Genomic DNA, 20,508 nt, shown 5'->3' on the forward strand with positions numbered 1-20,508 from the left:
CATTGGACCGTTGTGGCTCGACTCCGCCCACCGGGTCTTGTATAAAATTAATCCACATTCCTCCATCTTTTTAGGTTCATTGCGGCCCACTGCGTCCCTTCGTCGGAAAACTCTCCAGTCCACCCGCTGCATTCAGCCGCAGAAATGTCAGGCCCCAAAGTCTTCTTTGACATCTCCGTCGACGGCGCACCCGCCGGCCGGATCGTGATGGAGGTAAGCGGTGTGTGGAGCGGTGTGTGGAGCGGAGTGTAGCGGGGAGTCGGAGCTGTCAGACGGGCTGCGTGTTGTGGACGTTAGCCTGCGGGTCGTTAGTGTTGCTGGGTTTAAAGAACAACCTCTGGGCGGCGAAACACTTCAAACTGCTGCAGTTAAAACCTGCGTTCAGCAGAGTTCCGTTATTAGCGTCCAGTATCCCCGCGGCTCGCCGAGCTGTCACGGACGAGTTTGAACGGAGCACGTGCACGTGTTTGTGGCGCCTAGCCAGCGCCGCCAGCGTTAGCTTAGCTTAGCTTAGCTTAGCTTAGCTTAGCTTAGCTAGCTAGTGGAAGCTTCAGCGCAGAGTTGGTTCCGTTCAGATAAACGTGTCACGGTTTAAATGCAGTTAATGTGAATAAGACGTTAAATCACGTGGAACTCCATGTTCCGTTAATTCGGTTGATTTGATTGAAGACTCCGGTGATTACGGTTCGTCACGCGATGACGCGCTGAAGGCCCGCGAGTGCGTGTGTGAGCCGGAACGAGGCGGTAGATTTCCGCGCTAGCTAACGGTCGCAGCTAAAGCTAACCGTTCTTTGTGTCGACGCTCCGCGGCCTTCGGTAAACACCGGAAAACCTCTGCGGCCGCGAACCGAGCTGTTGGTGTAACCGGGCCGTTTGTGTTGGCTGCTGGTCGGTGTTAACGTCAGCATCTGCAGTGGGGGGTGGTCGGGGTGTTAGATACCGGAGCTGTCGGTGCCGGTTCGTTGCCTTGAGGGACGGCGAGGAGGGGGAGGGGGAGGGGGGGGGTTCCGTTCTGGAAAGTTCCACGGAGCTGGGGGGGGGGAGGGGGAGGGAGCTGGGGAGGGAGCGGCACGGAGGTGATTAACGGCGGTGATTGACGGTGTGGACGTTCCTGTCGGTGATTAGTTATCAGAATGTAGTTTAGCTCGTAGCTGCTCCACTGGAATAAAGATTATTTATATCCATGTTAGTGAGAAGCTAACATGCTAACTGCAGCTAACATGCTAACGCGTCCATTTTTGTTCACACGGTGGAGACGGTGCTCCGCTCCGGGCGTTCCCGGTAGACGGCAGGAGGTTAGCTCCCGGTAACCGGAGCTCCCTGCGACTGATTTAAATAATGAAGCCCGGTCTGTTACTGAAGCTGCAGACCCCCCCCCCCACCGGTCTGCCCCCCCCCCCCATGCAGAGACCAGTGTGGTGCAGTGCTGCATTACCTCACCAGACCTGAGTCTAACGGCATCTAGACGCTTTATTCTAATGTGGAACCTTTAACTTTATTATAAAGCTGTACAGTGACATGTTGAGCTGTGATGACGTTTAATAGTATTTATGTTAATATATATATTTATATATCGTCTCTTTCTCTGCAGCAGAGTCGTGTTGTGAATGAGTGGTTGCTCAGATCAAAGTTCAGCGCGTTGAACCTGTCCCGTCTGCCTGTCCCGTCTGTCTGTCTGTCTGCCTGTCCCGTCTGTCTGCCTGTCCCGTCTGTCTGTCTGTCTGCCTGTCCCGTCTGTCTGCCTGTCCCGTCTGCCTGTCCCGTCTGCCTGTCCCGTCTGTCTGTCCCGTCTGCCTGTCCTGTCCCGTCTGTCTGTCTGGCACGCAGCCAGACGGTGGGATGATTTCTCAACCTGAACCAGTGACTCATCTCTGGGCGTGTTGTTGTTTCTCCTGCAGCTCAGAGCCGATGTGGTTCCTAAGACGGCTGAAAACTTCCGCGCCCTGTGCACCGGCGAGAAGGGCTTCGGCTACAAGGGTTCCTCCTTCCACCGCATCATCCCCGGCTTCATGTGTCAGGTGACTTCATGACATCAGACCCACTGCTGGTGTCACCATTACTCCTGCATTGATCAGGGCCGTCAGCGTCTGCAGGTGTTTTAAACCTGAGGGGGATTTAATAAAACCAGTTCTGGTACTGCACCTCTGCAGCACGGACATAAAATCCATAACGAGACAGAACAGACTGAACAACATCTGTCCAGTCCTTTTAATTAATTAGAGTTATTGCATATAAATACAAAGATGTGTAAATGTATTGACATTAAATATAGTGCGTGATAGTTTTCTACTCTATTTTCATATTTATAATGCGACAAAACATCTCTCATCAGTTTATTGCATAAATAGAATAAAGAAGATGAAGTATGAGAAATATCTGAAAATAAAATAGTTCTCTACAGAAACTGGATGTTAAGAGTTTAGAAACATTAAATATTATGTAATGCAATATTAAATGTATAAAATGCAAACATGTATAATTTGGCAAGATGAACATGAAAACAGATCAGTCTTAGTGTTTTCTCAATAAAATGCTGTTAATAGAATAATTATCTTCAAATGAATCAAAGTCTAAATGAGGTCATTAATTAAAATATCCACTAAACTCATTTTATTCAACACTTACAGCGTTTATGCTGCTGAATAATGAAACGGTCTTGATCTGTTGGTAGTTTCCAGTTTTCCAGACTAACAGATGACTAGAGTTCTGATCAGAGCTGCAGGGGAGTTGACTCTGAAGCGTTTGTTGGTTCTCAGGGTGGAGACTTCACCAACCACAACGGAACCGGGGGAAAGTCCATCTACGGCAACAAGTTCGCAGACGAGAACTTCACCCTGAAGCACACCGGCTGTGGCACCCTGTCCATGGCCAACGCCGGCCCCAACACCAACGGCTCCCAGTTCTTCATCTGCACGGCCAAAACCACCTGGTACGAACCACGAGCTCAGCGTCACAGGGTCCGCTCTAGAGCCGCTCGGCTTCACAGGGTCCGCTCTAGAGCCGCTCGGCTTCACAGGGTCCGCTCTAGAGCCGCTCGGCTTCACAGGGTCCGCTCTAGAGCCGCTCGGCTTCACAGGGTCCGCTTTAGAGCCGCTCGGCTTCACAGGGTCCGCTCTAGAGCCGCTCAGCTTCACAGGGTCCGCTCTAGAGCTGCTCCGCTTTAGAGCCGCTCGGCTTCACAGGGTCCGCTCTAGAGCCGCTCAGCTTCACAGGGTCCGCTCTAGAGCCGCTCGGCTTCACAGGGTCCGCTCTAGAGCCGCTCGGCTTCACAGGGTCCGCTCTAGAGCCGCTCAGCTTCACAGGGTCCGCTCTAGAGCCACTCAGCTTCACTCTGCTCTGCTCTAGAGCCGCTCGGCGTCACAGGGTCCGCTCTAGAGCCGCTCGGCGTCACAGGGTCCGCTCTAGAGCCACTCAGCGTCACAGGGTCCGCTCTAGAGCCGCTCGGCTTCACAGGGTCCGCTCTAGAGCCGCTCAGCGTCACAGGGTCCGCTCTAGAGCCGCTCGGCTTCACAGGGTCCGCTCTAGAGCCGCTCAGCGTCACAGGGTCCGCTCTAGAGCCGCTCCGCTTCACAGGGTCCGCTCTAGAGCTGCTCCGCTTTAGAGCTGCTCCGCTTCACAGGGTCCGCTCTAGAGCCGCTCCGCTTCACAGGGTCCGCTCTAGAGCCGCTCCGCTTCACAGGGTCCGCTCTAGAGCCACTCAGCTTCACTCTGCTCTGCTCTAGAGCCACTCAGCTTCACTCTGCTCTGCTCTAGAGCCGCTCGGCGTCACAGGGTCCGCTCTAGAGCCGCTCCGCTTCACAGGGTCCGCTCTAGAGCCACTCAGCTTCACTCTGCTCTGCTCTAGAGCCGCTCGGCGTCACAGGGTCCGCTCTAGAGCCGCTCGGCGTCACAGGGTCCGCTCTAGAGCCGCTCAGCGTCACTCTGGTCTCAGGGACAGAATCTGTTTTATCCAACAGACTTTAAAGGTTTTTAAAGATGCTTCAGAAACTCATTAAAGTTTAAATGCAGCGAGTAGATGAACCTTCTCCTGGAGAAAATGAGTCATTAAAATATGTAGAGCAGAGAATGTGACGATGAGGAGGAGGTTTATTTAGACTCTTTGGTTCTAGATGAGTTCATCATTAATGGAACTAAAACAGCATCATTCAGTTTTAATTCATCAGTTCACTCAACAGATGAATTAAAACTCATCTTCAGTTTTAATTAAAGTTTGTTTTGAACCAGAAATGAAAGAAATCTGATCAACTTGACTCATACCTGAGGAGGAAGTCTTCAGGCCTCACTGTGTTTATTTGGAAATAAAGAAAATATTTAAATATATTAAAGATGTGAAGAAAACATTTAGACATTAAATATGTAATGATATCAAGATTTCTCTTCAGAATTTAGACGTAAAGCAGAATGAGTTCATAGAACAGTGTTTGTTGACGCGGCGTGTGTTTAACGTGTGTTTAACGTGTGTTTAACGTGTGGACGGCGTGCTCTCTGCCTGCAGGCTGGACGGGAAGCACGTGGTGTTCGGTAGCGTGGTGGAGGGTCTGGATGTGGTGAAGAAGATGGAGGACCTGGGCACCCAGTCTGGAAAACCCAAAGGCAAGGTGGTGATCGCCGACTGTGGTCTGCTCTGAGCTCCAGCACTTAAAACACTTCCTGTTTCCTCCCTGTAGCCACGCCCCTCTTTTTAGGCTCCGTCTCTCCACCTTCAACATTCCTATTGATGGATCTTGAGCCCCCCCGCCCGCCCTCCATTTTTGTTTTTTTTATTCTGTTGTTGAAATTATGTTGCTGCATTCGTGACTTTGCCTTTTTGAAAGTTTCTTTTGCATTAACGTTTTTCCACAAAGTCCCAACTGTTTTCTTTTTGTTTAAAGAAAAAATGAATAAGGAAATAAAACAAAAGATGCCTTGACAATGAAACGTGTCTCTGGTTTAACTTCACTGTTTATTAAAAGGTTCAGATTCAACTCGGCTTTAGTTTGGACATGAAACGGAGTCAGGAAGTGACTTTAGTTTCCTCCAGATCAACTGGAGGCGCCTGCTGGTGGAGGCTGGTACTGCACCTCAGCAGCTTTAAATCAACATGATCAGGAATGAGTCAAACAGATTTAGTCCAAACATCTGGATCATTTTATTTATTACAGGAAAAACCACTGGGGATGAATTAAACACTGGCTTTGATTTGAGATAAAAAGATTTAAGATGTAGATGATGTAGAACTAAAATTTAAAATACGAACTAATTTAGAACTTCTGCAACATTCAATGTATAAACACTAAATGTACAAATTGTGTCAAATTTAAAATGAGAAGATGTATTAAATGGAAATAAATTATGAAGAAATGTAAAGAAGTGAACACATCCAGAATATAAAACTAAACGTGTTCATAATAAAATGTTAATTTAATTCCTTCTAAATTAAAATCTGAACTTCAACGATCTAATTAGAAATATCCTCCACTATTTTTTATTCAACTGGAAATAAAACAACTTTGAACCATTTTCTGTTTTTAGTTGTAACATCGTTACAAAGACTGTTTATAATTCAATATTAAATACAAAAACATGTTTAGTTTAATCATTTTATTTACAATTAAAAATCAAAAGTAATAAAATCTAATAATGAAAAACCAGATGTAAGAAAATGAACACATGAAATAGATTTAGTCTTTTATTTGTAAATTAAATATCCCACCGTCCAAAGACATGCTGGTTGGGTTCAGAGTGTCTCTCTGTGTTAGACTGGGACAGACTGGAGACCTGTCCAGGGTGGACCCCCCTCTAGATCAATAACAGCTGGGATAGGCTCCAGCAGACCCCCATGAGGTTACAGAAGATTCAATTCAGTTTAATTCAATTTTATTTCTATAGCGTCAATAACAATACAAATCGTCTCAAGACGCTTTACAAAAACCCGGCCTGAAACCCCCAGAGCAGCCTGAAGGCAACGGTGGCAGGAAAAACTCCCTTTAACAGGAAGAACCCTCGAACAGAACCAGAACCAGAACCAGCTGATATGGAGGGACCATCTGCCTGAGGCCAGCCGGGTACAGACAGAAGATGAATGAATGTTTTTCACAATAAAACGTTGTTAATGTTTGAACTGATCATGTGACTGATCTTTAGTCACTTTAGTTTTTATCCACTAAGAAACAATAATTAATATTTAATTAATTAACGATTCATCTGTGACCAGACTCCAGGACCTGTCAATCAAAGCCAGTCTAAGCCCCGCCCACACACACCTGAGAGTCAACTTTAATTGAATCTCTGAGGGGCCCCCGAAGGGCCGCGGACCTCAGTGTGAACCACTGCATGTGACAACCAGCTGAGACGATGCTAAGCTAACTAGCCACCTAGCCTTATCCTTATCTAAACAGTTCCAAGATGGCCGCCAGAGGAACATGTGACGTCCAGAGTTCATGGGGCCCTCAGCAGCTCCTCTCTGCCGTCCTCCTCTTTTTCCCAGAATGCCGTGTTTTCCTCTGTCCCCGCCTACTCCGGGGCAGACACACCCCCTGGCCCTTGCTCCTGCCTGGCTCCGCGGTGCAGGACAGCCCGACGTCGCAGTCGCAGCGGCCCAGGTTCCTCCTGACCTTGGTGGGGCCCCTCAGCAGACAGGCCTGGCCCTCGGCTGGGATCCTCTGGCACCGTTTACCGGTCAGGTACCGGACGCAGCACAGACCGGCGCCGCAGTCACCTGACCGCACGCAGCCCGACATCTCTGGAGCTGAAACACACACACGGGGGGGCGGGGGGTCATGGGGGAGCTGCAGTGCATTCTGGGAGCCAGGTCAAAGGTCAGGGACTCACCTCTGGTCCTGTTGAAGCCTTCGTCGTCTCTGTGTCTGTTAGAGGACGGTCTCTGGGCTCGGTTACTGCAGCGTCCTCTCTGAGACACAAACACATGTTAAGAGTGAGGAGGAGGTCGGGGTGGATGGACGGTACCAGCAAACGGTTAACATGTAAAACCTGACCGGAGCAGCGCTGCAGTCCGCCGTCGAACACGGAGACGTCGGCCGCCGCCGGGAGTTGTAGTTTGTCTCTGCTCTGTCGCCGTGGGAACGACCCTGATGGACAGGTCAGAGGTCAGTTTATTATTTGAATATGTGACGTTCCTGATCAGCTGATCAGCTCGGCTTCATTTGTTAGAATCTAAGAAATCAAATTAAAGTTTGTGTTTACGTCTGATCAGCTGATCACAGCAGCATCAGTAAATAAAGTTTTTATTTCATTCTCTCAGATCAACTTTCTGCTGATTTATTCATTCAGAACAGAAAATAAAAAATATAAAGTAATTAGTATGAAGTTGTTTCCTCACCGGTGTCTCAGGTCTCTGCAGCGGTGTCTCTTTGGACCTGATGGTGTTGGAGTCCAGAGCCAGGACACAGAGCAGAGACGCACAGAGGACGCCGGGACACATCCACGTCCTCATCCTCTCGTCTGTCTGATTGTTTCTTCTCTGGTCTCCGTAGAAGAGTGAAGGCGTCTGATCAGACCCTCAGAGATGAACCTGCAGCGCTGCTCTGGTGGTTTTTATTCCCGTCCCCTCCCTCTGATCCGTCCTCTGTCAGCAGCCTCCTCCTCAGAAGTCCTGGAGGTGCGTTTGAAGATGGAGACAGCGCCGCCCTCCGCTTCCTTCCTGGAGGCCTCAGGTGAGGGGGGTGCGTTTGATATGTGACACCACAGAGAGATTAAAACACACCTGGAGCCAGAGACAGGCCGAGCCGTCTCAGAGTGGGGGGGCGGGGGGGTTGGTTTTACTTGATGTGGTTGGAGAGGTGGAGATAAAGACTCATTAGAGCTGAAGCAGCGGATGTGTGAACGTTTACAGGTGATTAAAGATGATCAGCTGATCCAACAACAACGAGGCTCGGTTCCACCGGGAACAGGAAACCAAACAAACAAGTTCAGACGGTGAATCTGGAACTCCAGGACTCCAGAGGACCAGGTCTGTGACGCTACCTGGACAGGAACAGCTGCTGTTAGCCAGGAGGCTAGGAGGCGCGAGTATTAGCTACGAAGCTAGGAAGAGCTGTTGTTAGCCAGGAGGCTATAAGGAGCTCCTGCCGGCCCGGCTGGGCCCCTCAGGGCCCCGGGGCCCCCCTGATCCTATCTGCTGCCCTGTAACAGTGAAGTGGAAGCAGCTGATGGAGACAAACCTGTAACACGTATGATGATCACATGACTCTGTAAACAGAGGACGAGGAGATAACGTCCAGAGCTTCAATAAAAGAACAGCAGATGCTCACAATTACACACACACACACACACACACACACACACCTCTGTCCTTCTACCTTTATGAGGACCTCTGTGACATCACACATCAACAGGAAGTCAACGTTTAAACGTCCTCACAAACACACACAACGAGCAGCAGGTCAGGAGCTACATGTCTGTTTCTATCAGAATAAAAGAGAGGAAGCATCTTCCTCCTCCTCCTCCTCCTCCTCCTCCTCTTCCTCAGGTCAGATATATAGTCGGTCAGCCGCTGCAAGAAGAAGAAGCAGCAGAGGAGCGTCTGTTGTCCAGGTAGGAGCCACCTGTCTGATCAGCTGCTTTATATCTGACGTCTCATTCATGGTTTTATTTTATCCTTTTTTATTTTACATAGTTATTTATTTAGATTTACTAGATTTTAATGAGAATACTTTTGATTCTAACTTAATTTATTTTACGTATTTCAATTGAAATATTGATTTATTTATTTTATTTTTATTCAAATTTCTTTATAGTTTTATCCTTTTTGTATTATTTGATTTTATCTTTTTTGATTTTTGTTATTTTCTCCTGTTTTATTTTTTATTTTCTTATGTGTCGTGTTTCAAACAAGCTTTTATTTTTATTTTATTTTTTATTTAAACCAGAATCTTTTTACAGCTTCTCCTGAGATTTATTCATTTTAAATGTAAGATTTATTTTACTTCTTCTCATTGAACTTTATTATATTTCTTATTATATTTATTTTTATTGTTGTAACTTTTTTCTTAATTATTTATTCTTTTTTGTATTTATTCTTAATTGAAGATTTATTTTCTCATGTGTTTCAGACGAGCTTTTATTCTCTTAAATATTGTCTATTGTCCGTATTTTACTTTATTGATTTATTTCATTTTAATTTAAACCTGAATGATTTAATTTCTTGTTCATTTATTTAAATGTTCTGATGAAACGTCAGAAACTCATTAACGCAGTAAAATCATCAACTTCCTGCAGATGTTCAGACGAGTCACTCTGCGTCAAGGAAAGAGTCACAATTACATTTGACTTCAATTTTCCATCAAACAGAGAGAGGGAGGGGGGAGGAGGGGGGAGGAGGGGGGAGAGATGGACAGAGATAAGAGAATAAAGAGAGGTGTGTGTGTGGTCTTGTTTTTATTGAGTCATGGGGACCAGTTTTTAATGGAATACTAACGTGCAGCCATTTTGGTTCTTGTTCTTGTTCTTGTTCTTGTTCCGGTTCTTGTTCTTGTTTCTTTTTCCTGAGTCTGTGTGAGGTAACTGTGTTAGTGAGGAACAAGCCTCTAAAACAATCAGCTGACGTTAACGCTAACGAGCTCAAATCTAAAAGCAGACGAGTCCAAACTAAACTGATCTCAGTCTGATCTTCATCCTCGTCTTAACGTACATTAGTTTGTCGTCTGCATATCGCTGAACGTTTACGCTGCTTCACCTCATGTCTCCTCTGATTCAAACTATTAATTTACTTCTATTACTTTAAAGACAGTCACCTGTCCACCTGCCAGCCTGTTAGCCTGTTAACCTGTCCACCTGCTAGCATGTTAGCCTGTCCACCTGCTAGCCTGTTAGCCTGTTAACCTGTCCACCTGCTAGCCTGTTAGCCTGTCCACCTGCTAGCCTGTTAGCCTGTTAACCTGTCCACCTGCTAGCCTGTTAGCCTGTTAACCTGTCCACCTGCTAGCCTGTTAGCCTGTTAGCCTGTCCACCTGCTAGCCTGTTAGCCTGTTAGCCTGTTAACCTGTCCACCTGCTAGCCTGTTAGCCTGTCCACCTGCTAGCCTGTTAGCCTGTTAGCCTGTCCACCTGCTAGCCTGTTAGCCTGTTAGCCTGTCCACCTGCTAGCCTGTTAGCCTGTCCACCTGCTAGCCTGTTAGCCTGTTAGCCTGTCCACCTGCTAGCCTGTTAGCCTGTTAACCTGTCCACCTGCTAGCCTGTTAGCCTGTTAGCCTGTCCACATGCTAGCCTGTTAGCCTGTTAGCCCACGTTGAACATCTAAAACAATTGCTCGTGGTGTAAAGAGTAGCTCTTCTAGCCTCCTAGCCTCCCAGCCAACAGTCTCTTCCTGTCTGACCTGTCCATGTAGACCAGGGTCTTGGACCTGGATCCGATAGTTCTGGACCTGTTCTTGATTTATTTGGTCTTGTCAGACAAGCCCCCCCCTCCTGGGGGCTGAACAGATTTAGTTGCTGTGTCCAGATTAGACCTGAACCAGAGAAACAGATCAGTGATTAAATAAAGAGAATGAAGCTGAGCTAATAACGGACGGCTGTGCTCTGAGGACCAGCTCGTTCTTGCTGATGTGTTTTCTTTTTGATGATGAATGTAAAACCTCTGCAGCCTCAGAGTTCCTATCTCGCTGTTAAAGCCTGTTGATGTCTGGAGGCTCAGACTAATATCTGGAGTCTGTGACGATAACAACCTGTCCTGCTGTTTTATTAAAGATCAGATGTGATATGACGTCCAGCAGCACTCAGCTCACTGAGCTTTATTACGAAGCCACAGAGCATCCAGTGTTCATGTCTGTTTGTTTACATGCTATGTTGGCTAGCTAGCTAGCTAGCTGCTAATATTTGACTGAAGGTTTAATTTAGATGGGTTTAACTGAGTTAATTAAATGTTGGGTCAGTTAGCCTAGCTTAGCAGTTAGCCTAGCTTAGCATGCAAACCTGACGGCTAGCTAACATGGATCTTATCTGGTCATCATGACTTGAATCATGAGTTTTGCTGTGAGCTCATAACGTTTCTAGATTCTACGTTTTCTTCTGTGCTAGACGTTCTAGGCTCTGGTTGCCTAGGTAACCTACAGAGTGTGTGTGTGTGTGTGTGTGTTCATGCAGACATGGCGTGGCTCCATCAGAGTCGAGGTTCTCCCAGACTGGTCCTGGTGGTGGTTTGTGTCGCTCTGCTGCTCGACAACATGCTGCTCACTGTGGTCGGTGAGTAACACGTTCACAACGTTCACAACGTCACAATGTGCACAACGTTCACAACGTCACTACGTCACAATGTCACAACGTCACAATGTTCACAACATCACAACTTCACAATGTCACAACATCACAACGTTACAACGTTACAACGTTACAATGTTCACAACGTTCACAACGTCCACAACGTCACAATGTTCACAACGTTCACAACGTCCACAGCATCACGTCACAACGTTCACAACGTTACAATGTTCACAACATCACAATGTCACAACGTTCACAACGTCACAACGTCACAACGTCACAACGTCACAATGTCACAACGTCACAACGTCACAATGTCACAACGTTCACAACATCACAACGTTCACAACGTTACAACGTTCACAACATCACAACGTCACAACGTTCACATTCACAACGTCACAATGTTCACAACGTCACAACGTTCACGTCACAACATCACAACGTCACAATGTCACAACGTTCACGTCACAACATCACAACATCACAACATCACAACGTCACAACGTCACAACGTTCACAATGTTCACAACGTCACAACGTTCACAACATCACAACTTCACAACGTCACGTCACATTATTCACAACGTCCACAACGTCACAACGTTCACAACGTTCACAATGTTCACAACGTCACAACGTTCACAACGTCACAACGTCACAACGTTCACAACGTTCACGTCACAACATCACAACATCACAACGTCACAATGTTCACAATGTTCACGACGTCACAACGTTCACAACGTTCACAACGTCACAACGTTCACAACGTCACAATATTCACAACGTCCACAACGTCACAACGTCACAATGTTCACAACGTCACAACGTCACAATATTCACAATGTTCACAACGTTCACAACATCACAATGTCACAACGTTCACAATGTTCACAATCACACGACAAACAAGAGGCTGAACGTCTTCTGACTCCACGGCTCTAAAACCATAGAAACTGATCCAGACATAACCCCCCAAACATCCAATGATTCATGTTAGTGTGGAGCCACTGATGCGTCCACTAAGCTGCTTCGTTGTTAAAGTTCACGTTGAATCTCTGAAACAAAACGTTTACATCCCTGAAATGTAGAAGTAGAGAACTTGTTGTTCAGAAGTTCCTTTATGCTTTTCTCTTGTTAGTTTAGATGCGACTGGACTCTACTGCACTATATTCATAGTTCCTCAAACTATTTAGTCTAAATTAAAACGGAACTCATCAGAATGTGCAAGAGGCCACCAGGGCCCACCAGGGGCCACCAGGGGCCCCCAGGGGTGCTCCACATCGTGGTGTCTCTTTATGAACGTTCCGTCTCTAAACAGATTTCACTGAGTCTGAAGAAATCTCCCACACTTACAGACGTTCTGGACAGAGAACGTTGAGTTTACAGATGAGTGAAGCTTTAAACCGGGAGGTCGTCTGCCGTTAAAGAACATGGAGTCACGGTGACGAGGTCGATGCTGTCGTCCTCCGTTAGACTCAGAGCTGCAGACGTTCTTCACCTCCTCACCTTGAACTTTAAATCCACATGGATCAGTTCAGAGACGTCTCCTCCTCTGCTCCTTTTGTCCTCAGCTGGGTTTAGTCTGTTCCTTCAGCTTTAAATCAAGAACTTTAAATAACAAGTTTAAAACAAACATTGTGACGCCGTCATTTCTAAATGAGTTTGGGATCACTGTCAAATATTTAAACATCTTAAACATCTTGGACATTATTCATTTTTTACAGTTTGGTGTCTTTTTATAGAAATGATGAGTTTTTACTGGAGTCCATAAACAGAACCATAGAACCAGAGAACCAGAGAACCAGAGAACCACAACATGAACAGTTTAAAGAGAAGAACGATCCATAAACAACCTGATCCATCTACCTGGTCTCCACATTTATTTTAGAGACAAAGTTCAGATTAGAACTGAACCCTGGAAGTGGCTTCAAAGCCCAGAATGTGACCCAGACCACCTCCCAGTGTGGTCTGGGATCAGATCCTTCAGGAGTTCAGGTCTGACCAGGTCAAGGTCTCCAAACTAACCCGGTCAAGTTTCAGCCTGAACCCTGACTGAACTGAAACAGATGAAGTGTCTCCTGTGTGATGATGATGATGATGATGATGATGATGATGATGAGTCTTCCTCCTCCAGTGCCAATCATCCCAACGTTCCTCTATGCCATGGACCATCCCAGCCCAGAACCCCAGACCGTCCAGCCCTCCCTGCTCCCTCTGCCCAGCCTCGGGGCCTGGGACCCGGGTACGGGGTCTGAGCAGAGCCCGACCTTCTCTCCTCTGGTGTCCCTGTTTGACAACACCACCTTCAGCCTGCAGGAGACCGGAGCATCGGAGCAGAGCGTCCCGACCACGGAGCTGGACGCCAACGACACGTCTGCAGTAGGTGGAGGAGGACGGATCATCTGAGTCACTACGTCATCAGTAATAATCAGTCTGACTCCTGTCCTCCTGCAGGAGTCCTCCTGTCTTCAGGACAGCATGTTTCTAGAGGAGGAAAATGTTCGTGTCGGTTTGTTGTTTGCATCTAAAGCTCTGGTCCAACTACTCGTCAACCCCTTCGTCGGTCCTCTCACCAACAGGTTCATTATTATTATTATTATTATTATTATAATTAGTATTATTAGTATTATTAGTATTATTATTACTATTAGTATTATTATAATTATTATTATTATTAGTATTATTAGTATTATTAGTGTAACCTGACATGTGACTGCTGGTTCCTCTCTGTCTCTGCAGGGTCGGGTATCACATCCCCATGTTTGCTGGTTTCATCATCATGTTCGTGTCGACCATCCGTGAGTAGTTTCAGACACACAGGTCGTCATGGTGATGGTCGTCGTGGTCGTCATGGTGATGGTCGTCGTGGTGTTTTCTGGGCAGAGTTCTGATTCTCTGTTTGTGTCAGTGTTTGCGTTTTCAGGAACCTACGCTCTGCTGTTCTTCGCTCGCTCTCTCCAGGGGATCGGCTCGTCCTTCTCCTCGGTGGCAGGTCCAGCACTGTAGTCCTCCAGGACAACGTCTGTCTTTACATAGACTCAGATCAGACTGATGGATCTGAGGGTTAGGATGTAGGGGATGCTTTATGTGGGTGGACGGTCCTCACAAAGATAGAAACAGATTGTGTGTCTGCAGGTTTGGGTATGTTGGCGAGCGTCTACACCAACGACGAGGAGCGAGGCATCGCCATGGGCATCGCCCTGGGAGGACTGGCCATGGGCGTCCTGAGTGAGACACCAACACTTTATACTATAAATGTCCTCACTAAGACTGATCTGGTCTCTAGAGTTCAGGTTAAACAGGTCCAGGTGTGAACACTGATCTGGTCTCTAGAGTCCAGGTTAAACAGGTCCAGGTGTGAACACTGATCTGGTGTCAGTCCACATGTGGAGGTGGTCTGGGACACATGTGGAGGTGGTCTGGGACACATGTGACCTCCTTCCTTTGGTAGTGTGAACACACAATGAGTCCTGGGTCACATTAAAGACCACCTACTCAACAGGGCTGATCTGAGGAAGAGGAGTTTAACTCCTTCATTCAACCACTAGTAGAAATGATCACATGAATCAGTGATGTCTGTTCATTAGTAATGAGAGCCTTTTAAAAGAGTCTGGTCTTGGAGCTGAGAACCAAACTAAACTAGAAACTAATCTGAACTAGAATCAACTCAGGAGATAAATCAGATCTTATCATGTGAGAGTCTTTCCATCTTGTCCCAACATCTGGATCATGTCTCCAAGGCAACCAGCAGCTGTTGATGGTTCTGATCCAGCGGTAGGTAGAGATCCATTAGAGACAGCAGCTGCTACAATATTCTACTGACCACATGATGGCGCTGCTGATTTACAGACACACAAACTGAGATCAGATCTCAAGGGCTGGCTGGGGACGCATGTGGAGACACATTTAGATTAAGACCAGGTAGATGGACAGGTGAGACCAGGTGAGACCAGGGGATGGACAGGTGAGACCAGGTGAGACCAGGTGATGGACAGGTGAGACCAGGTGAGACCAGGGGATGTCTGAACAAGGTCATCTTTAAAGTCATTGATGGTGATCATGTTTATAATCTGTGTTTCAGTCGGAGCTCCGTTCGGCAGCGTGATGTACGACTTCGTGGGGAAGAGCGCCCCCTTCCTGATCCTGGCCTTTCTGGCCGTGTTTGATGGAGGTAAAAACTCAAAGTACCTGAAGTGCTGCCCCCTGCAGGTGGAGGTTGGTTCATTACTGTGTGTGACTGTGTGTTGCAGTGCTGCAGCTGTGCATCCTGCAGCCTTCAAAGATCTCTCCTGGGGTGAGTCCTTCTTAAAATAAATACAACCCTGACTGATTTATTTCTACCTCTGTCTCTGTGAGTCAGTTAAAAGAAACCTGGTCTGAAACTCTGAAGCAGCTGGTTTCAGTCGTGTTGTTGTTGTGTTTCAGAGCGTGGAGGGAACGCCATTACTGACGCTGCTAAAAGATCCATACATCCTCATCAGCGCCGGTAAGATGTCTGATGAGACCAGAACAACTTCCTCCAACACAACATGTTTATGTAGTAAAGTTGTTCTGGAGTCTCTCTGTTGGGAACTGATTCTGCTCCAGCAAAGATCTGCCTGGACCAATCAGATTGATTGGGGGCGGAGCTTCATGCGGTGGTTTAAATGTCTCTGATTGGTTGGAGGACTATCCAGGTGATGCAGAGGGATTTATTTCTCTGGTTCCGATTAGACTCTGGCTACGCTAGGCTAACAGCATAAAGGTAGCAACATGCTAATAGACGCACAGAAAGATCAAATAAACAGGTTTGATCCTTTGACCCTTTTCCACAAGATGAACTGTTCCATGTGGGAACAACATGGAGGAAATCTCCATCTTCTTCTGGATTGTATAATGATCTCAATGGTAGAATGTGATGATGTCCAGGAGAAATAAAATGTCCAAAGGTTGAATTGTGTGTACGTTGCCTCCTGTAGTGGAATCAGGAGGATTTTGTAGCCAGATTCACTTTCAAGAGGTAAGAACCCAACGTGGAACACTTTGGGTTCTTTGGTTCTCCACATGTCCACATGGAGAGTGGGCCTGGTTCTATTGTTACTAGAACCTTTGTGGTATTTCTCTAAACTCTTCCTGTTCATCTTCAGGCTCTCTGTGCTTCGCTAACATGGGCGTGGCCATCCTGGAGCCGACCCTGCCTATCTGGATGATGCAGACCATGTGCTCCCCAAAATGGCAGCTTGGTACGATCCACTCTCTGGTTCTTTATTGTCTGCTGAGGATCCTCCTGATGCTTTAGCTTTTAGTCCGGGAGGCTCTGAATGACCTGCTGCTGTAACAGGTGTGTGTTGTGTTGCAGGTATGGCCTTCCTTCCTGCCAGCATCTCCTACCTGATAGGAACAAACCTGTTTGGGCTTCTGGCCAATAAGATGGGACGGTGCGTAGCCTTATAAGGACAAAATGAACTTTTGGATGGTTCTCATGTCCTTCTGAAGGTCGTGAGGACACAACACGGTGGACGGTTTGATAGCTTGTTAGCCTCACAGCTAACGGTAGCTCCTCCTAGCTAGAAGCTAGTAGTCCTGGTCTCAAGGGTAGTCAGGGATTTGAGTCCTACACAACAATAATGCTGCACCATCTAGAAAACCTTACACCAGGCCAGAGGCAGCTATACAGCCTGAACCTGAACCTGGTCCTGATCCTGATCCTGTTTGTCTCCAGGTGGCTCTGCTCCATGTTAGGGATGTTCATCGTTGGCATCAGTCTGCTGTGTGTAAGTCCCTTTAATCATTAATCACTTCAACTGACAAGTAATTTCCACATTTGTCGTCCTGTAAACTGTCCATCATCATCGTCCCTCCAGTAAATGTCCAGGACCCAGACCTCATGTTAAACCGGTGTTGTTTACTTCCTGTCAGGTTCCCTTTGCCACCAGTATCTATGGTCTGATTGGTCCAAACGGAGGTCTGGGCTTCGCTATAGGTGATGATCAGCTGATTTACTGTCTCATATAATCATAATCAAACATGTTCAGGTTTCATAGCATGCTAGCAGAGTTAGCCTTTGAAGCTAACAGTGTTTTGTCCTGCAGGGATGGTGGACTCCTCCATGATGGCCATCATGGGCTACCTGGTGGACATCCGCCACGCCTCGGTCTACGGCAGCGTCTACGCCATCGCTGACGTGGCGTTGTGTATGGGCTTCGCTATCGGTAACACACTCATGAACACAGTGGGACACGGACATTAATCAGTGCACCACACAGCAGCTCACACCTCTGTCTGTTGCCCCAGGACCGTCCACAGGGGGCGCTCTGGTGCAGGCCGTGGGGTTTCCCTGTCTGATGGTGTTCATCGGGGTGATCAACATCCTGTACGCGCCGCTCTGCTTCCTGTTACGCAACCCGGCGGTCCGAGAGGAGAAGATGGTAAATACCTGACGATGATGATGGTGATGATGATGACGATGATGATGGTGATGATGATGATGAAGATGATGGTGATGATGAAACAGTCAACTCAAAAACAAAACATTATTTCTGGTTCAAACTGAATTAAACTTCAGAGAATCATTAATAGAAACTGAGGAGTCAAAGACCTGAGATCTGATGCTGCACATTAACACAACACTGTGTCTCTGTCTCTCTGTCTCTGTCTCTGTCTCTCTCTGTCTCTGTCCCTGTCTCTGTCTCTGTTTCTGTCTCTGTCTCTGTCTTTCAGGCCATCATTGACCAGGAGTGTGTGATGCACAGAAAAAGCTACAACACACATAAAGAGAGTCGTGAGTTTCCTCTGAGCGACTACAGCGAAGAAGACGAGACAGAGGAATGACGTGCTAACACGCTAGCACGTTAGCATCCATGTCATGATGTCGTCTCCACATGTTTTTCTCCACAGTCAGAACAGACACTGAAGGCTTCTTAGATCTCTGATAGGTCATCTCTGTAACCTCCTTAGTAACTGTTGCTAGGGCAGCATTAGGGACGTCCTGATCTGGTCCTAAATGTCCTAGAGTTGGTCCCCTGTAGATTCTTAAAGTGTCTTCCTTGTCTTCTCCTAGAGTCGACTGGATTCAGTCACAGGATTTAGATTCATGACGACATGACATCAACACCTGATCAGGACGTCTCTGGTCGGTTCTGCTTCTGCTTCCGTTGCTTGTTTTTAACTGTTTGTGCATAAAAATAGAAACACGTCTTTATTTCACTTCCTGGTTCAGTCATATGTCTGGTTCATCATGTCATGGAGGTGAATGAATGAATGTGCTGAGGTTCATGTTTGGTCTTCAGGCGGTCGCGTTAAACTAAAACTGTTCATGTTTGTGTTGAGATGTGAAACTGTACCTGAGTGTGTTGATTAAAAGCTGCTGTTACCTGAACGCTGCTCACCTCAGACTTATTCAGACGCCGTCAACCCCTAACCCTTGGTGGAAAGGTTAGCTTTAGGGGTTAGCATTAGGGTTAGCATTATGTCAATGGAAGGTCCTCACAGAGATAGGAACATGGGTGTGTGATTGTTTGTTCTTCTTATCTGTTCTTTAATTTCCTGGCGACTCGTTTCTTCGTCAGAGAAAATGACGACAGGCCCAGAGCTCCGTCAGATGGAAAAGTAAACAGGAAGTGGATGAAAAGCTTTTCTTTCACCGAGAATCATTTCACAAGCACTGATGTTATTATTGTTAGCTTTAGCTTCAGTTAGCAAACAGAGACTACAGTGAACCATCTGTTCTTCAGGAGAGAAACGTCAGCTCACTGTTTTTAGCTAACATTAGCCTCCAGCTAACATTAGCCTCCAGCTAACCTTAGCCTTCAGCTAACCTTAACCTCCAGCTAACATTAGCCTTCAGCTAACATTAGCCTCCAGCTAACATTAGCCTCCAGCTAACCTTAGCCTTCAGCTAACCTTAACCTCCAGCTAACCTTAGCCTTCAGCTAACATTAGCCTCCAGCTAACATTAGCCTCCAGCTAACATTAGCCTCCAACTAACTGAAAACCTGTGGTAATCTGAACCTTGAGCTACAACAACACCTGAACAAATGTTAGCCCTGAATTAAACCCTCAGCTAACGTAGATGCTAAAATAACCGTGAGCTAATCTAGACCTAAAGTTCATTTAACACCTGATTTACTAATCTCAAACTAACAAACTCATTTAACCTCAACCATACCTCATCAAACAAGATGCCCCAACATCCCAGTTATAAGTAACTCAGACTAAACCCCCAACGCTAGGCTACCTGGAGCGACACTGAACCAAATACTAAACTTAGCCTTTAGCTAACCATAGCCAGGGGTTAGCTTAAACCCTGCACTAGTCTGGAACAATATTAAAACCTGAGCTAACCTTGACTGTTGGCTAACAAAGTATTTCCATAATGTTCCTTATTTTTACTTGACTGTATGAACCTCACACTGATACGACCATGTAACCCTGATGTTTCCGTCCAGCAGCAGAGCTGCTTGTTACTGTGACGGTGAAGCCTGAAGCAGACGGTGTTAACACCATCAACCAAACTCAGATCAGCTCATTGACTGAAATGAAAGAAACCTCTGGCTGGTGTCTTAATTACATCCTCGGCTTCAAAACGTTTCCTCCTTCTTTGAAACCTTTAGAAAGTCTGAGCGCTGATCCGTGTTCCAGCTTCAAAGCTTGTTCCTGCTCTGATGTGGTCGTGTCTGAGGGAACAGGGAGGAAACTCTGATTTATGGAACAGAAGAAGAAGTCCTTCTAAATGTGCTCGCTGGCTTTTAATCTGCTGCTAATGTCACCGCTAACAGTCTGAAGGCCGCCGCTCTCCGTCTCTGATGTGTCCAACGAGTCCCAACTCGTCGTCTTCTGCTGTTTATCAAGAACCGTCGTCCTCGTCTACTTTCACTTCTCCAGCTCAGATCACCGTTAGTGCAGCGTTCATTAACTTTAGATCATTTACTGGCCTTTGATTTAGGGGCTGTTATTTCTATTATTCTAGTTTGTATGCAGATAAATGTTATTTTTATCGAACCAGTCCAACACAGAGATGAAGACCGTCAAGAACCTTCTCTGTGTTTCAGACTTAATCTCCTTCGTTCTTGCCCAGAGATCCGTTTAAAACCTGCATCACTTCCTGGTTTAATGAACTCTGGCTCAGACTGAGCTTTAATAAATATTAGTGGCATTAACTTTCACAGACGCATTATTCATATTGTTTAGTCTCAGAGTTTTAAAGACTTATTTTAAAAAGCGGAGGCACAAGATAAATCCAAGCTGACGACTGAAGAACCATCTGAGGACGAGTTTAAGATCAGCTGCTGAGTCTGTTGTGATGAACACGTTTAGATTCATTTAAAGTT

The 20,508-nt window shown here is 46.5% G+C and overlaps 2 protein-coding genes across 2 annotated transcripts; both read left to right on the forward strand.

The window, feature by feature from the left end:
* The first annotated feature begins 52 nt into the window (after window positions 1–52).
* On the forward strand, window positions 53–4,917 carry ppiaa (peptidylprolyl isomerase Aa (cyclophilin A)). Its single transcript, XM_084552258.1, has 4 exons — window positions 53–213; window positions 1,899–2,018; window positions 2,757–2,929; window positions 4,496–4,917. The coding sequence occupies exons 1-4, from the start codon at window positions 145–147 to the stop codon at window positions 4,626–4,628; spliced, it is 495 nt and encodes a 164-aa protein (XP_084408384.1). The 5' UTR covers window positions 53–144; the 3' UTR covers window positions 4,629–4,917.
* Window positions 4,918–7,549: 2,632 nt separating this feature from the next.
* Window positions 7,550–20,383, forward strand: slc18a1 (solute carrier family 18 member A1). The gene is made up of 17 exons (XM_084550632.1): window positions 7,550–7,652; window positions 11,078–11,176; window positions 13,335–13,579; window positions 13,655–13,779; window positions 13,940–13,998; window positions 14,109–14,192; window positions 14,336–14,428; window positions 15,282–15,371; window positions 15,451–15,494; window positions 15,626–15,686; window positions 16,327–16,422; window positions 16,539–16,617; window positions 16,902–16,953; window positions 17,099–17,162; window positions 17,272–17,391; window positions 17,474–17,607; window positions 17,900–20,383. Exons 1-17 carry the CDS (start codon window positions 7,610–7,612, stop codon window positions 18,008–18,010), a joined length of 1,599 nt encoding a protein of 532 aa, XP_084406758.1. The 5' UTR covers window positions 7,550–7,609; the 3' UTR covers window positions 18,011–20,383.
* Window positions 20,384–20,508: the final 125 nt, after the last annotated feature.

The sequence above is a fragment of the Chelon labrosus genome (assembly GCF_963514085.1).
Source record: "Chelon labrosus genome assembly, chromosome: 9".
NCBI lineage: Eukaryota > Metazoa > Chordata > Actinopteri > Mugiliformes > Mugilidae > Chelon > Chelon labrosus.

Excerpts from the sequence above, each read along its gene's own strand:
- ppiaa (XM_084552258.1), top strand. The coding sequence starts at position 145 with ATGTCAGGCCCCAAAGTCTTCTTTGACATCTCCGTCGACGGCGCACCC. Across the intron at positions 214-1,898 it reads CCGGCCGGATCGTGATGGAG|CTCAGAGCCGATGTGGTTCC; the intron begins GTAAGCGGTGTG and ends TTTCTCCTGCAG. Across the intron at positions 2,019-2,756 it reads TCCCCGGCTTCATGTGTCAG|GGTGGAGACTTCACCAACCA; the intron begins GTGACTTCATGA and ends GTTGGTTCTCAG.
- slc18a1 (XM_084550632.1), top strand. The coding sequence starts at position 7,610 with ATGGAGACAGCGCCGCCCTCCGCTTCCTTCCTGGAGGCCTCAG. Across the intron at positions 14,193-14,335 it reads GTCCTTCTCCTCGGTGGCAG|GTTTGGGTATGTTGGCGAGC; the intron begins GTCCAGCACTGT and ends GTGTGTCTGCAG. Across the intron at positions 17,392-17,473 it reads GTGTATGGGCTTCGCTATCG|GACCGTCCACAGGGGGCGCT; the intron begins GTAACACACTCA and ends CTGTTGCCCCAG.